General features: G+C 40.2%; 1 protein-coding gene and 1 long non-coding RNA gene across 3 annotated transcripts in view; one reads left to right on the top strand and one right to left on the bottom strand.

The window, feature by feature from the left end:
- PLPPR5 (phospholipid phosphatase related 5) overlaps positions 1-2,514 on the bottom strand; it is a 45,324-nt gene extending 42,810 nt beyond the window's left edge. The window contains exon 1 of one of the 2 annotated variants that reach the window (XM_054833336.1): positions 2,016-2,514. In XM_054833336.1, the coding sequence (XP_054689311.1) occupies positions 2,016-2,246 (231 nt within the window). In that variant the 5' untranslated portion in view covers positions 2,247-2,514. The remainder of the gene's footprint in view (positions 1-2,015) is intronic. The other variant, XM_054833335.1, reaches the window with a different exon arrangement.
- LOC129209216 (uncharacterized) lies at positions 1,735-18,164 on the top strand. Its single transcript, XR_008578013.1, has 3 exons — positions 1,735-2,223; positions 3,016-3,079; positions 14,988-18,164. It is a non-coding gene; the product is annotated as an uncharacterized LOC129209216 (long non-coding RNA).
- The last annotated feature ends 279 nt before the right edge of the window (positions 18,165-18,443 follow it).

Below are 18,443 nucleotides of genomic sequence, written 5' to 3'. Positions count from 1 at the left end.
AAACCTTCATAAACAAGAAAAAAATGAAATAGAAGAGAATCTAATTCAGCTCTGAAATCTTGGGAAGGAAGTTCGACTACTTCTGAAAGCATACAAGTTGCATTGGTAAAGAAATATTACCTTCACCACTTCTTTCAATGTAAGGAACAAGCAAAGGCAGTGTCCGTATCCTGCACAACTGAGCAAGAGCTATCCTGTGTAAACACTAAGTCCAGGAGGATTGCCCAAGGAGAATCAGAACAGAATTCTGTCTGAAGCCTGAAAAATGTTGCCTTTATTAGTTAACATTAATGATCAGACTTATGTTGTTGAAATCATGAGATTGACATTCCTAGGAGCTGAATTCTTTATTTAATAAAATAAAAAACTTAATAATAATTTTTAAAAAAGCAACACAGGCACCTGTGATGGGGTTTTCCATGCCCTGACCTCCCAATGCATGTCATTTGCCCAAGAGACTGGTAACTGGGAGACGAAGCACAGTTAAATATCATTAAATTCTATTATTAGCTTTTAGCAAGGCTAATTACAAGACTGCCAACCCAAAATGTCATGGTGATTTCTCTGACGTAATCATCTAACACCCAGGAAATGAATGGAAACTACCAATCCATTTTGCTGACACACATTAGGAAACAGACATGCTCATCATAAATATCTGACATAATCTTTATAACTTCCTAAGCCAAACAAAATAAATAGAATTAAAAGCAAGACAATCACCACATGCAAACACCACCAACAAAAAAAAACCTCAACAGTATTTAGGGGCTCAAAAGAACAAACAAGCAAGCTGGTAAATAAAATGGTCAACTAATTGATGTTAAAATAAAAAGGAAAACAAAACCAAAGGCTACATAACATCTTTTGCCAAATGATGTAGTTCAATCCCTAGGAAAAAAAGAAAAAAGTCTTAAATACTAAGGCTGAGCCTGACCATGAGGTTTTATGTTGGATACCATCTGAGACCTCATGGTCTACAATGCAGAAGGGAATTGTATCTGGGATTACCATAGTATCATCTTGATGCAAGCTTTCTCTTCTCATATTTTTTTATATTTTCCTGAAAAGGAATTAATCTGTGAAACTAATAATTACTATCTTAAGAAGCCTTTTATTATTATATTTTTTTATTTTAATGCTTACAGCTGACTAAAACTCTTCACAAGGAATTTCTATATGTGTAACCATGCATGCACCTAATGAATCTATATGTAATCTATCCCTGATGGTTAAATACTCCGATCGCATTCCCTCTCAGTCTCTGCTCCACAGTATGGCCAGGGATTATTAAATGATATTAATGCCCTTCTTATCTGACAACACAAATAGTACATTCAACAGCTTGAAGGGAAGACATCTCACTGCTTTTCCCTCTTAGCTGTTTTCCAGAAAAACCCCAAAGAAAATCAATTACATAAATCTCATTTTAGATACATGTATTTAAACCTGATTGACAGAAGATCACATTCAATTAGAGACACATAGCTTTAGTTTGCATACACATCAGTAACTGTGACATACGGAGACAACTAATCAAACAGAACTGCTCCCTGTTCCTTGCATGTATCAGTTTATTTAAAAAAAATAAACTGACAAGAGGGATTTTATAATTACTATTGGGTGAAATATTAGTAAGTGGTTGCTAACAAGTGGATTTCCCTCAGGTAGCCCCGCAACTGACACATGCTTCGAAAAACAGAAGACCATTTTTACCAAAAGGAGTCGAAAGGGGCTGGCAATACAGGCACTAGCAGTTACATAAATCGGTGCTAAAAATAAACTTCAGAGGCACGGGGTGGGCAGCGGCTGGGGCCGGGCCCGACAGCGCTGCCCGCCGAGGCCCGCGGGGCCGAGCTCAGCCCCGCAGCACCGGGAGCACGGAGGGTCCCCGCCTGCCGGGCCCACCCCAGAGCCACCCCGCCGGCGGCGCTCCGGCCGGGGCCCGCGGCGAGGCCCGGCCCGATTCAGCCCAACAAGTTGCCAGAGTGGGGACGCGGGCGGCCCCTGCTTACCACCAGCACGGGCACCCCTGCGGTCAGCGAGTAGAGGAGCACCGGGGGCACGGCGCTGCGGTCCTCCGGGCCCGGGTAGGGCTTTCGGTACGCGCCCTCGTAGCAGAAGAAGCCTTGCACGTTGACCGTGAAGGTGTCCGTGTACTCGAAATAATAAGCCAGCATCACGGTCCCTGCCATGATCACCATCTGGAAGTAAAGCATGCTGGTGAGCGGAGAGGGCACTCGCATGTACTTGGGCTCCGGTGGCCGCAGCAGCCCCGTTCCCCGGCGGCGCGCTCCGCTCGCTCCCCGGCGGCATCCACCGCGGAAGGAGACGGCTCGGAGGCGGCTCGGCGGCGGCCAGCGGCGCGGTCAGGCCCGCGGGGCGGGGAGCGCGGGCAGGGCAGGGCAGGGCAGGGCAGGGCAGGCGGGGGCCCACCCCGCCGCTCCGCCACCGGCTCCAGCGCGGGCGCCGGCTCGTGCAGCGGGCGGGCGGGCGGAGCGCGGCGGCGAGAGGGGGCGGCTTCGCCCCGCCCCGCCCGGGGAGCAGCAGCCGCGCCGGACCCCGGCCCGGGCGGGGAGGAGGGAGGGACCGGTGGGGGAGTCCGCACCAGCTGCGAAGGCCAATCTGAAAGTTCCCCGGCCGCGCGACCGTGATTAGTACGTGAACACTCCCCACCTCCCCCTGCCCCGGAGAAGGCAGGGGGTACGGCTGGTCCCTCTCTCTACACCGACACACACACCTGTATGACGGGTGTGCACAGGCAGGGAGCTCTCGGAGCTGCCCGCTGTCTCGTCCCGTCCCGTCCCGCCCCAGCACGGCAGCGCCGGGCGCTCGACACTGCGCGGCCCGGCGGCGGCCCCGACGCCGCCAGCAACCAACGGCTCGGACGTGCCCGGCAGGCAAACGGATCGCCGCTATTTGCCGGGGTGGTAAAGGCCTCAGAGTGGAAATGCATACTCTTTTGTATATGGATAGCTATTAAAGCAATTAACGTTTGAAACTTTCGTTTAACAGCTACAAAGAAAATGGGTAGCTGGGCACAAACATATCCTCACCCAAGTAACATTCAGAGTAAGAGGTAAGTCTGCTCCAGTGCTGAGAGAAATCATACCTACATGAACACAAAAGAGTTCCACTAAAAATACATATATAGCGCATACACATACACTTAAGAATAGATGACTGTGCCCAGTGCTTGTGCAGATTCACCCGTGTGCAGGCTCTAATCTGGATTCCCAAAGCCAACAGGTAAAAAGACAAAAAGTTACTTAAAGGTACTTCCCACACACTCCAAAATGTTACATGGCCAGGAAACAGTCTTTAAAGGGGCACCTTAGCCTTAAAGATTCCATTGGGCTTACTTAGTAAAGGCTGTTAGAAATAACAAGTGAGATTTGATCGCCCTGTTTTATAATGTGTAATCATTTTTCTAGTGTTGTCCTTTGGCTTTAACTGTTCATTTTCCTCCCCTTTCTGGAGAATTTTTTTCATATTCAGAGATGTTAGTCTCCATGCACTTATTTTTAATCATCCCTTGAAGAACACCCTCTTCATGCGTGGATTCCACATCCAGTCTATTTTTATGTGTTCTTAACATACTCCCCAGAAGAATCTAAATCATGTCATTCGCATTACACTCACCAGACTTAGCTGGATAGCTCCCTACCTTTGTGAAAAATATGTAGTGAGACATGAGACATCTTGTGGTGAATTCTGCCTAGCACAGAATTTATTTTCCCCATTTCTTTAGTGCAGTCCAATATCCATTACCATACACAAAAATCTTAATTTCACCCTGGAGACTGCATATGAATACCCCCATTGTTAGGATATAAAGCCTGATCCAAAGACCAAAGTCAAGAGCAGGACTGCAGTCAGCACTGGACTCAGCTCTGCAGCACTATTTGAGTGGACGCCCCAGAGAAACACTGATGGCGTATTTTTTTCAAAACTTGGCATTGGGCAAAATCAACCTTTTTCCAGTAACCATCTAACAAAATACTCCTGCATTTTGCTATTACAAGCCAACTTTTATTTATAGATACACCAATGGGGCTACTGCATATAGGAATTAGAGGAAGAAAAAGTCCTGTTTAAAAAAAAAAAAAAATTAATGGTACTATCAAAGTCTCTGAAGGATTTTGGATCATAGATTTTGGAAAGAATCTTCATAGGGCACATAGTCCAACCACCTGCTCAACACAGGTCCCATTAGATCAGGTTGCTCAGTCCAGTCAACTGCCAAGTATCTTGAAGGATGAGATTCCACAACCACTCTAGACAACCTGTGCCAACCTCCAACCACTGACATGTAAACCATTTTTTCCTTATATTAAGCCAGAATTTTCTGTGTTCCATCCTGGGCCTGCTGCCTCTCTTGTCACTGGGAAGCTGGAGAGATGAACCTGACTCTCCCTCCTCTACACCCCACCATGAGGTAGATGTAAACAATACTAAGAAATGCGCTTGGCCTTCTCTCAGTAAGGCTAAACAAAATTAATAACACTGCTGGTGGTATAGGAATACATCTGTATTCTGAGTGCTCTGCCTTTTCTGTTGGTACACAAATGCTAGCAAGTATATATTGGCTGCCATTAAATGAAGCTATTAAAGGAATTATTAAGGGGCATTACAATGAAGAGAGTTTGTCTTTATGCTTTTCTCTTAAGTGTACAACAGTGACACTAGGCTCTAATATGTGGCTTCCAATCATTTAAAAACATAGTGTGCAATGGGCCGGAATAAATCTATTAGATACAATATTCACTTGTGCTATTTGGCTCAGTCTAGGGCCCATGCTTCAAATACTACAGGTGGACTTGCCATTTAATAGTGTTAACACCAGAGAATACAAGATTTAAGCCAAAGAGGAGTTTTAAAGTCAGCTTCATCAGTAGTCAACTCAGAATGATCTGAGTCAACTCAGGTCACTGATGAAAAAAACTAAAACATGAAAATATCAGGCTCTGGGTTTTATTCAAAAAAATGGTGCTACATAGGCAAACTGATTGATTATCAACTTGATGCTTCATTGAGGAGTTAAGGGAATTAATTATTCCCTTTCTCCAACCTCCAGTGCTTAGAGTAAAGATCATTAGGTGAGAAAAGTAGTCAGGTCATCTTATTAGATAGCAAGAGGCTCAACTACAGAGAGGTGACCAGATGCCAAAAAACTTTAAAGCAGAAAGTATATAAAAATTTCAATGATTTTTTTCTTTGAAAGCTCTGTAAACCTATGACTGTTTCTGAAAATAATGATGAAGCGTGTATTTGTTTTTATACAGGTAAGGCCTGATCTGTCACTGTCATCCTTTCTCAGCCCCTTCTTCCTCTTCTCCCATTTTGAAGAATTTTTTTTTCCTTAGAACAAGTCTGCAAGGCTTGGTTTCTCGCAGCTGATAAGGTTAAGTTAAAATCTGGATTAGTTTCTGTCTGACTTGCACCAATTGAAAAACATACATGCGTTTGATGCTTGCTACTGTTCTCTTCATAGAAATTGAGTGTTGCACTATGTAGATTACTATTTGGTATAATAAGGAAGGGTAGAAATGCTTAGGAATGCATAGGTAAGGCACATCCAAGCTCCACAAGATGCTCAGAATATTACAAAAGCAAAAAGACAGTAATACCAAATATTGATTTATTTTAACACTCGTAAACAAATTCCCATTGTTGCAGACATACTTTATAAGCATGGTCTGTACACCAGTGACTTGCCTTCATGAATACGCATTAGCTGATCAAGTAAAACCACAGCTATGCTTTTTCTTATAATGAACGTGATGTTTATTGGCTGCACAGCTGAATATGCAAACATGTATTAAATCAAACAAATAGAAGCACAAGAACACAATCCCCAGTGACTAATGCAGCCAGCTAAATATATTCTGCAATCACAGTATTCCCTGCTGATTTATATCAGTGATATGCAATGACAGCGGAATGGCAGAGAAAAGCCCAGAACCAACAATTTTTGTTTCAGAAGGCTATTGATAAAATTGTCAGTTGAAACTCAGATGACAGACAGACTGTTGTTGAAACTAACTTTCTTGGGAATAATGCCACTGATTTCAGAGCAGGAGTTCCCCCAATAGATTTAGCTTGTTCTTTTCATTTGCTACCTAATTTTAAGTGAAATATCAGCTCAAGAGACACAATGTAGAGCAGGGCAGACAAAGACAAACCTTAGCTGCACTGTTTTGAAATACTTTGAAATCATGACCTTCATTACAGGGAGATATTTCCAATTCCAAACCAAATTCACTAACCTTTCATGTGCTTACATCACCACTTTTTATAGTATTTTCTAGTTATAAAACATTGCTATGGCAAAAGGCAGTAAAGAAACAAAGCCAACCCAACAAAGCCTTCTCAATGGGAAGAAAAATAAGAATTGATATCAAATCATCCCACTGTTTTTACTTTTCTGTTTACTTCTTTCATGCTTTATCAGAGTGACAACAGCTGGCAACCCCATGGCTGTTTCCTTGTTACATCTCCACACTACTGCACTAAACGAGCCCTTTCTGAAGGGAATATTGCATCTGCATTGATGGCACAGCAGCGGGGAAGATGGAATGAACTAAAATCTTTAGAGGCCTCCTGGCTTTAAAAATGAGGGAAAGCCCCCTACTTTGGCAAATAGCAGGAGAGAGATTTGCTGACATACAAACTTTAGAAGAACATTGTATAATACTTAGTTATTTGATGCAAACTTTACTCTGGCAATATACAATGGTCTCTTCCTCTCTATTTAATAACAGACAATGTTAAGAGATAAATAAAAGGACATTTTAATTGTTTAATTAAATTGTTTAATGATATGCTTCATCCAGCAGTGATTTAAGTCCTAAAGCCCAGGGCATTTACTGCTAAAATTTATGCTTGTAGGACCATCATAATGCAAAAGGAAAATAATTTTCTAACAGTTGGAGCACAGCACAGAATCAGAAATGAGGGCTTGCCCAGAACACTTGCACTGTGATTCAAACAAGTTAGGCACCAAATCTAAGCTTTTCATATGGTCTTAGCATGTAGTTCACAGAGAGAGACAACTCCAGTAGGTGACTAAGCTCTACTACATTAGGGCAGGCTGAATCATCCTCTGAAAGTGTCATTCATTCCATCCTAAGAAATACCAGCCTCTGATGATACCACTTGCAACAATAATGAAACAAGCTTTGATGACTAGCTAAGACTAGCATTCTTCTTTTAAAGGGCTCTAGTGAGATGCGATCAATTTTACTCTTCACTTTCACTTGCACATAGCTAAACTAGCTCCAAAATAGGAATTATACTTTTCAAGAGTCACACAGGGAGAAAAAAGTCAAATTAGTAGCAGCATAAGCATTAATATTGCATTTGTATTGCAGTATTATGTAGAGGTAGACCCTATTTCCACATAAGACAACATTTTGCCCCAGGAAGCTTGGGCATCTCATACAATGCAGTGCAAGGATATGAGAGAGTGAGCAGATGGAGATGAAACAAATGAGGAGGAGGAGAAGGCAACAATGCATTGATTGAGTTTGATATAATGAGTAGCAGTCACAGCACATTAGTTGCCTAGTCAGTGTTTACATCGATAAGATAATTAATCTTCTTAAAACTGCTTGCTATCTTCAAATTAAGGAGAAGTATTATTGCATGCAAGTTCTTCATAGGTTAGAACAGAAATTTGGGATTCCAAAGGGACACCATGTACCTGTACATCTTGAGAACTGAAGCTTGTATTAGCACATCTACTACTATACTGTCAAAATTAAAAAAATACAGAACACAGTTTTGTCGATGTGAAATGAAATTAAACACTGATATTTGAAAGCTCAAATAATGATTATTTAACCTTAGATAAGATAAACTTAGGAAAAAGCCTACCACTTAAGAAATTGTTACCACAGCTATGAAGTTATCTTCATTGGTAACATTTCCGGTAACTGCAATGTTATACAAACTGACTCTAAACTTGGCAATCTTTGGCACAATTGGTTTGATAAAAATCATATGAGTAACCTCAGGATTTTGGAATAAACTTCCTCATCTCATTCACCCAGAATATCCTATTCTTGTCATTTATTTTGATGAAAGAAAACCCCTTTCCAAGGTAATCAGCAATGCCTCGGAATATCGATACAGCAGATTACTGAACAGTAGCTGACATAAGCAGAGCACTAACCTACTCATGGTGCAGTAGTCAAGTGGAAAATAACCAACAAAAACAACAAACCAAAACAGACAGACCTGCCCTGTGCAGTACACTGTATCTATCTGTACAGCCCATTTTGTACATAATTCAAAATTAGTTCAGACATTTGTACAATGCCTGAAGGTTTTACAGACCAGTCCTAAAACTTCCTTTACATATTACCAAATTAATTTCACTCATTTGAATATGGCAGTTTGCTGTATTGTAATTTGCCTTCTCTTTTGAACTTTTTAAATTATAAATAGTGAGACTAATTAATACAATTTATCAGCTAAATATTGTGTACAGCCTTTAAGGGGATGCGCTTAAAGTAAATGTTTGCCCACTCCTCAAGATTCCATGTTGTCAGTATAAAACTTTCATCAATCTGAAAACACACAAGTGTGACGGAAGGAAATGGCCAGCCCACCCAGCCACCCTTCTGTGGTTACTTACGCTCTCACCCACAGCTTAGCTGCCTATAGGAACTGGACTCTAAGCACAGTATGTGCTTTTACACGTACTGTAAACACATTGCTCAAAGATCTATGAGCAGTAGCTGAAGTTACCAGAGAGATGGAGATAAACTTCTGTTTTAACTGAAGATCTTCTTCATTTGCAGGAAAACTTGTGTGAAAAATCACACCTTGTCTGCTTGCAGGGTTCATGTTTTATAGCCTGGTCTCCACCTGGATGAATCCACCCTCTCATTTTTAAATTCCACACTTAAATACAAGTGTGACTAATTTCTAGCTCTGCACACTTGCCATCATTATCGTTTGCTAACTTCACGACTGGGGAATAATATATTCTGAGATACTGAGGAGGAGAAAGGTAAAACCATCCAAAAGTGTGTACAAGAAATTAGATAGTCATGTTGGCATGGGACTCTGCATGGAATGGTGAGGTCTTCCTTCCAAGACTGAAGATTTCTCAATTCAGGGGCAGATGCCTAGTAAAACTTGCAGAGTTACCTCTTTCCATAACCAAACCTGGCCCTTAGCAATTGTATCATGAACAGTTAAGGTATACAAGACTCCAAAGATACTTTCAGCACCAGTCTGTACATAAGATTAAATTAACCCACTTATTAACTTGCTCTCAAAAGAGAAAGACAAATAGGCTAATATCATAAATTATGCACCACAATCACTGCATACTTCCAGCTCTGGTTATCATTTAATGTATGCAGCTCGTCCTGGCAGGAGTCCAATACATCCTCTGTAACAGTTACTGCTGGATAAGCTCACACACAGTTGTGTGGTGGAACGACTTATGTTCTTACAAATTATACCAGACATTTCTCATTAGCATTACACCTGAAATCCCATTCCCAAGTTGGAAATTATCCATTACTTCACAAAATTAAGATGAAAAGCATAGAAAGAGCAAGTTCAGGGTACCTTTATCCAGTTCAATGGAGAAAAAGGAAAAAAAAAAAAGCCCATAGAACTTACCAAACAGAATTACAGACACTATTCATTACTACCAGGTAATTGTTCAAGAAAACTAGAAATAGAGAAATTATTTTCTTGGATTAGTTTGAAAGTTTTAAATATTAAAAATACTTAAAGTCCAATTCATAATACTCATCACCCAGAACCCTGCCCTTCTGCCCTCAGCATTCATGATCCACAGAGCTACAAGAAACATGGGTATCACACATGTCCATTCAACACCAAGACATTCATGTTACATTCATGTTTTCACACACATCCTTTCTCTGAAAAATGCCTTTTCTTTTGTAGCTTGTTCATGAGCATGCAGCAAAGACAAAAAACTCAAGAAAGAGGAAAACTTAATGCCTAATGACAAAAAGTAGTCAGCTACAGACACAAAGCAGTCATACGGCCGTGCGATATTGCTGTGAGTGACACCATCACCAGGCCGGTGAGGACACACATCACAGGGGCTTCCTACACTGGTTTCTACATGCCCGCTGCAGGACAAACACCTCTGCACTTTGAGAAGCCCTCACCTTCTGCAGAACACCACCTACGCTACCCCTTCTGGCTACAAGGCTAAGTCCAGAGCAGGACTGAAAAGACAACCTTTGTTTAAAGCATTAGGCCTGCTCACACTGAAGTTAGTAAGTGCATTTCTCTGAATAACTGTACTCCTACAAAACAATGATTTCAGGAAGCATCCACTTCTATCCATCACTATTCAGATACTTTCCTCCTATCAAGGTATCTCCATCCTTGGAGATATGAAAATCTTCACTGACAGGGCTCTGAGGAGCCTGACCTAAAATTGAAGTCAGCCCTTCTCTGAACATATGGGTGGATTACACGACTGCCAGGAGTCCCCTCAAACCTAATTTTTTCTATGATTCTGTGAATTACTTCTGATTTACTCCAACCCATAGATTTGCAGTCTTTAGTCTTAATGATTACAATTCATTCTAATGGTGATTCACTGCAATTACTGTAATTCACTTGATTATTGTAATTCATATCTAAAAATAAAATCATATTTCCTCTAAATTGGTGAATTGGTACAAAGTGAAACTGCCCATCTGCTTACCTACACTGGTAGCAACAAAGATATCTCTTAATTTTCCCCTTTCTAAAGGGACAGTCCTATACATATATGTATGTATAGGCTCCAATAAAGTGCTACATAAAACCTCTTACAGGATTGGTCCTTAAAAAAGTAATCTGTGAGGCTACCCCTTTGACTTGGTCATCACTTATCATAATTACCTTCCAGGCAAAAAGTATACCGGCAAGCATTAGCAGGAGACTCAGGAGGGCAGCAAGGAAGGAAATAACTTGTTGAAAACTGAAAAACAGTTGAAAAGTCACTTCTGAGAGATGTAGCAACAGCTTTTGCTGCTTTGAGAAGTGAATCCTGAAATGCAAAGAGAAGCTGGAAAGGTAAAGAGCCAAAGTAATAATAAAACAACAAATAAACCAGCTTTTGAAGATCCTTTGTGGTAAGTCGCTATCATTGGTACCATGAATTATTAATAACCAAAGCTTTCAAGCTCTTTGCTAAATTAACTTACTTGAGATTGCTTCTCATTTAAAAAATATTTTGTGTTTAACAAATTGTTAGGTGAAAGGGTAACAAATTTATTAGAGTAGCATATGAATATCACTGATATAATAGGGGACAGTGTCAAATTATTATGTAACAAAATATATGCTTGTTTGGTTAATATACAAGTCTTTACTTTGATCACTGCTTTTGGAAATCCTTACTCATTCAATGCCTTATTCATCCAGCTAACCAGCTTAACTCCAGACAACTGACTGTACCAAAAGAAAGAAGTGGCAAGTGATCATGTGGCAAAAAATGATTAAAGAAGGAAAAGTGGGGAGAGAGAGATTTGTGCAAGGGTACATTTACAAAGTTGGCAATAACATCAGAAGTTGAAATTACAGGTTTCTTGTGGGAAAAGGCAGGAAGTGGGGGATTCTGTAGGCTCCTGCCAGGGCAACAGGATTAAGATGTAGCAGCTCAACAGCTCATGCAGGCAGCCAGTACGCTGGCGTGACAGCAGGACAATATGAAGAGAGTTTGATTACGCATAGGCAGCCTGGCTTTTTGTAGGCCTGGCAGGTGGTAGAGGGGTAAGAAGGCCGTATCACTGGGGCAGAATCAAGGAATGTAAAATTTCTTCAGGATTTATTTTGGGAGAGGATTAATTGATACCTGCCAGAACTAAGATCAGTATCTCTTTTCTGTTATGACCACCTAGTGATTTTACTCTTTTGGCCTTAAAGCATCATGCAGTTTTTACACTCTTCACATTGCCAGAAACTATCACTCTCAGAAGCATATAAGGCTCATTTACTTTGAACTGGCTGCTGTGTGGTAAAGCTGTAAATATGAAGTACAACTAGTACCTCAGAAATATAGAGACATTAAAATATTATTAATGTTTGGTCTTTTCCCCCCATAAGAATTCTGTTAATTTAAAGAAATTACAATCGGTAGGAGATCTGCGTACAGAATGTAAGGGTTGCAGAATCAGATTCTCACTAAGCCGGCACAAAAATTAACCTTTGAGAAATGGAGTGGGCAGCTGCTAAAAAGATACAACCATCTTAGGACACATAATTTTTATGGCATTAACCTTTTCTTCATCAAGCAATGCCAATATCCAGTATGCTGAATACTGCTTCTACAGTAACTAGGACAGTATCCAAATTGGATTTAAGCAAATTATTTAGCTTATTAGGCATCCTAATGTCCAGTGTTTAATTCCATTAGGAATATTTAAAATTTCAGTTAGGAAAAAAAAAATGTCATCCCTCAGAAACGGGAACAATATCAGATTGTCGCAGCTGACCTTGGCATTAGTTACACAGCCAAAGTCAACAATAAGTCTAGGAAAACCATGTATGGTATATTATGTACAACTCTAAAAATGCATATCATCCACACAGGTTTTAATCATGCACTCTCTACTTAATATATAAACTGCCTTACAATAATGTTGCAACTAGCAACTCCAGAAACAAGGCCAATGAAAATGGGGACACAGAGCAGCTTTCGTCATATAATCTCCCCCAAAGATAGAAAGAAATCTTGGAAGGAGAAATTTTCGTTGCTGTTGATACACAGCAATTTAATCCTGCACCAGTAGCTGTATCTTACTAGTTTTAAGTAATAAATAGATACTTCTACATAATCCTTTCATTTCAGTTTTCAAGAAAAATATCACCAGCCTGGGTGTTTTAAAGAAATACAGAGTAATAAAGCCTATAAACCAATTGGGATAGTTATGCTATACAAGTTCTTAGAAAAGACTTCAACTATCTAAAAATATCCCTGAGCATACTAAAAATATGCTACAGAAAAAGGGAAGTTCAAATTCATGTTCCTATCCATATCCAATAGGTACAGAACTCATGATGCCCTCCCTTCTTCTAGAATAGCCAGCAGGTGATGTAAACCACAATGCATTCTCTGGATGCCAGGAAATTTTCTTCTCCCTGCATTTCTCATGGTCAGGGCTGGAAAAATCATTGCATCAGAGAGAAGAGCAAAAATTCTGGAAACCTCTTCAGACTTCAAGACAATTCCAGAAAAAAATCATTCCTGGATTAGTTTCCCTCAGATTATGCCTCCCTTGGGTCCTGCTGTCCTTGGCATCTCCATTCCCTGCCTTCTTGTGCTTCGATCTATTTCTTATAAGTAAAACAGGGGTTAGGAAAAGCAGGAGAAAGTACCTGCTTCGTGTTATTGGCTACTACAGTCGTGTTCAGTACCAGCAGGTGCAGATGAACAAAGAGGGGAAGGTGGCTCATTTCTGCATTGCCTGGGGTGACTGACACAACCTTCACATGCAGGATGTTTACTTGCATCTGGTTCTCTATTATGCAAGTCCTTAAACCATTATCTGCTACAGTGAAAGTGCTTACTAGGATGTTACTGGTTTATGAGAACTATGCTCAGAAATTGCTTGGGAAGATTACATTACAAATAAAGAACATTTATTGAATTCCTATGCTTTATCCATTTCAAAGAAGCAGCAGCTTTCCAATGCTTGCCTCATCAGTAGAAGACATTAAAAAGTTTCATTAGCACAATTAGTGCCTTTCATCAGTGTCAGTTCTTTCTCTCTCAGTTGCATTGCTCTCAGTGAATGATTAGTGTTGAAATCCTCTTCTCTCTGAATGTTTATCATCCTGTTAGATATGGTTGGAAATTTAGTTTTTCAGGGCATTGTCAAATAAAATGTGTTGCTGGTTTTGAAAGTAAAATACTACACAGATAGCCAGAGCCCCCCTGGGGACTGTTTCTAACAGTGGACTATTCCTGCCTAGCAATGACAGAACAGATATGCATTGTGGCACATATATTTTTCATTGTAAAGCGTTACTAAAATTAATTGCAGAAATTAGCAACTGAAAAGAACTGTGAAAAAAATCATTTTCATGTAAGGTAATTTCTACCCAAAAGCTATTTAAAGGAACAGTGCAGTAAATGTAGGCTAATCAATATATGGCAATAACGTTCACAAGCCTCAGATTCTGAGCAGGTAATCTTCTCTATTTTCACAAAGGAAAGAAGAATCTATTGGAATGGGAGACTCACATGCAGTTTCTAGAGACGTATTTCCCTCCATCTTCTTTGTCAAATGATTGATATATCAAATTCAGCAAGATTTTAAAAGGACCAATGATTCTTTTTTCTGTTTTTGGAGTGGGGTTAGAGGACAGTCAGTCATGGCAATTGCTCTGTAAAATGATCTCTATAACATCCTGGACAAATTTAATGACTGCCTAAGCAATTCACTTCCTACTTCAAAGCTCATGTGTTTCCCTAAAGCAACTTCTTTATGCCACCTTTTAGGATTGTATTTGTATCTGAAGTCATAAACCAGGAGTCATTAATGGGATGCAAGATTAGAAAAAAAATAATCTCCCCCAATTCAGATGCTCCAGGAAATATGCAGGACAGTCAAAAATATTTTTTACCTAAGTCAAAATGGGTCAAAGGGCTACTTGTAACTGAAGGAACAGCTTTCCACCAAACCGCAAGCCAACATCACTGAAAGCTATGGAGTAGGGTTTTCAGCTAGAATTTATTATATTTATTTTAGTTTTCCTATTAAATCTCCATATAACTTCAGTTCCATCAGAAACTGTGTGTATCTGATCCTGTCCTGGTATCTTGCATTTATCTATGGTATTTAGAGCACTGCAATGTTTTAAAACAGTTTTCATTTTCTTACAATATAATTAAAAAAACAGCTGAATGTATTTTAAAATTATTGTTGGTTTTGTTGTTACTATGATGGCAGAACTGCTATCATAATCTTTATACTTTCTGTAATTCCTTTCAGGACCTACATTTTGCATTTGAGTGGCTATGCAGAACCTTAAGAGCTAAATCATGGAGAAGAGATCAACAATACATAACAGTATTATTAGAAACAAATCTGCATGACAAACTGCACTTCCCTGTTCATGTGCTGTTTCATTTCACACTGAAGAAAAAAGTTATCAGGCATCTTACTCCATACCTAAAGGGGATTACAAGTCTTGGAATGGGAATAAATACACAAATAAATTAACACCGACAAGCATACTTGGCAGAAGCAGAAACCACACTCTAATTCCATTCATCTAAGAGCAGACTCCAGTATACATATCTAGTATTTCACTTCAGTGTGATATCTTTAAAGTCCATTGCAAAAAAAAAAAGATTAAAATTTTAAAATTCTAGATTTAACGAAAAATATATTTTGAGAGTTATAAATTAAAATAAGGATTGTTTGATAAGTTGTGATTTTGAAGGCTGTCTATTTTGATGGGAGATGTGAAATGATTTTACTTACTTCCTTGAGAGAGATTATAAATAACGTCCTTCTTAGGCAGAAAATAAATCCTTAGAACCCAAAGGGTAAAGGAGAAACTAAGATTGACCTCCTGCTGTTGAATCAGCTGTAAATTGTCTGAGTCATCTTGATTCTCAGATATGAGAAAGCTCACAATTCAATGAAGAATAAATTGCATAAAGAGCTCTGCAGAGTGCATAACCAAGTCAGAGATAAATGTCAGCCAGGATCTCCTGAGAAGCATGAAAAAAGGGCATTGCTGTATTGCTACAAAACATAGCAGGACGAGGGAGGTGATGCTCCCCCTCTACCCCGCTCTTGTGAGACCCCCCCTGGAGTACTGCATCCAGCTCAGGAGCCCTCAGCAAAGGAACAACATGGACCTGTTGGAGTGAGTCCAGAGGAGGCCACGAAGATGATCAGAGGGCTGGAGCACCTCTCCTATGAGGACAGGCTGAGAGAGTTGGGGTTGTTCAGCCTGGAGAAAAGAAGGCTCCGGGAAGACCTTAGAGCAGCCTTCCAGTACCTAAAGGGGCCTACAAGAAAGCTGGAGAGGGACTGTTTACAAGGACATGGAGTGATAGTACAGGGGGGAATGGCTTTAAACTGAAGGAGGGTAGATTTAGATTAGAGATTAGGAAGAAATTCTTTAGTGTGAGGGTGATGAGGCAGTGGAACAGGTTGCCCAGAGAAGTTGTGGATGCCCCATCCCTGGAAATGTTCAAGGCCAGGTTGGATGGGGCTTTGGGCAACCTGGTCTAGTGGAGGGTGTCCCTGCCCATGGCAGGGGGGTTGGAACTGGGTGATCTTTGAGGTCCTTTCCAACCCAAAACATTCTATGATTTTATGATTCTATATCCCCAATAAAAACTAAAAAAAGACAAAGCCTATGAGCATCGTTAAGCACAGTTCAGAGCTCTATGCCAAGAAGTCAGAAGTCCCTTGCACATTAAGGTAAATTTTTCACAAAATTTAGATAGGTAGTTGATGAATGTAACTCACAAATATCCTAAGTACATAGAAGTCAATATTCTCAAAGGTACTTATACTAAAGGATCTGCCTACTTGCAGAGTTAGGAATGCAGGAATATTCTAATTCCTGCGTTCAAAAAAGGTAAGTTTAGTAATTTCTGAAAGTTAATACTGGGTGAAAGAATTATACCTTCTTTAGAGATTCCAGTGAGTATACTTATACACACAAGTGGAAAAAAAGAAAAACAGATAAAACAGCTGGGGAAACTAACTTCTGATATTGCATGGCTTTGAGGAGATTGATCTCAAAATCTGATGCTTACATGAATTTCTTTAATGGAAAAGATGCTAGCAGGAAAACAATAAATAAACAAGTGCAGCAACATACCATAAGAATTCAATGTCTGATACAGAAAACCAAGTGCAAAAGAGACTGTATAAATGATACCTTGAACCAGGAGGAGCTCTTGACAGCAATAGCATATAACAGATGTTTGCACAGCTCAAGTTCTGCCATGCAGATTCAGTTTTTGAGCTTTCAAAGTCTTATAGAATTTACATTTTTCCCTCCAGCTTGGGTAGTCAGATACAGACTCTTAGATCCATCCACTAGGATCAACAGATAAAAAGAGGTTAATCTCTTTGAATTAGACTAATGAAAGTATCTGGAACAGATGACAGAATACCCAAGTGCATCTTTTCTATAATTTGTCAATTGAAGGGGACAGGGGTTTCTGGAAAGTAGTAGCTTACAAGACTTTTTTTGACAGTAGTAGCTTACAAGACTGTTCTGTAGAGAAAAGCTGACATTTTGAAAGGTATAGAGCTTAGTATCACCAAAAGAATAAAGTCTACAGAGACTCTGATTTCCCTACCACTGAAAGTTTCTGTACATCTTATCTGTTTAGACTAAATTTCTTTCCCAAGGTTAGAAATAAGTTAGGAAAAAATTCCACTAAATATTGCTAGAAAGGCCAAGAGCACAGAGACTAGTTCTACCAAATAAATTACCTCCTGCTATAACATTATTGCTTAGCAGAGCTGAGCCTATGCTTCGGAGCAAGCTCTAAGAAGTGCAGAAAACCTTATTCTGCCTTGTTGCAAGAGAGAAACTATTCTTAGCTTTCTCCTAATGTACATCACTCTGATGTCCACCTTTTCTTTTGCTCCTAACTGCAGGCTACTCATGAAAAAGTCATATTTTTCTGAGGAGAGTGAAGTAGAACCCGACTAACATGTATGTAACTATTGCCTGCTGTAACTTCCAACAAGCACCCTTACATCTCCTTCCAGGGCTAAGGTACTTACTGACCTTCTTGTAGCTTTAGCTGTGCTGCCCCTGCTTATCTCCCAACCAGGAGTGCTGGGCCAGGCTCTAGCTGAGGGCTAAGCCCGAGCTTCCCAGCTGCTGTAGAGCCCAGGAGAAAGTGCTGCCAAGACGTCAGTGGCGTGGAGAACCACAGCATCTCACACACGCTTCTCTGACAAGCAAACTAGGACTTGCGTACAGTCCTGTGTCATACCCTGTATCCCATTTACATCTGCTCAAATGCTCTAATATACAACTCAATAAAGGCTGACAGATTTCCAGGAAAGCGGATTTTTTCTGTGTCCCATGCAAAACAAACTCTTGAAATACAGCCTGGCAAAGCTGCACACAGCTACTTAGTTACTCCTGTGCTTCTGCAAATAAACAGTTTCTCTGACAGATAGCCCAATCCTATAAAGTTCGCAGAGACATCAGGTCTCTACAGGCAACCACCACCAAATGACAGTCACCACTACTGCTATTGGCACCTCATGGCTTCTATTCCCTTTTATCAGTGTAGAGGACTTGGTTTTGTGGCTGTATGGCTGCAGACATTTGAATCCTTACCTGATATCTTCTTTTGCTCTCCAGCTGCAGCCTAAGTGAAAGCATAATTGTTGCCTTATGTCTTTTATGTATGAGTGGACTAATTTCTTCTGCTAGAGAAGTAAGGAACTTAC

Source organism: Grus americana, chromosome 8, assembly GCF_028858705.1.
Source record: "Grus americana isolate bGruAme1 chromosome 8, bGruAme1.mat, whole genome shotgun sequence".
In the NCBI taxonomy this organism is placed as follows: domain Eukaryota; kingdom Metazoa; phylum Chordata; class Aves; order Gruiformes; family Gruidae; genus Grus; species Grus americana.
Note: the sequence above shows the minus strand (reverse complement) of the source record. Positions and strands in the feature narration are given on the sequence as shown.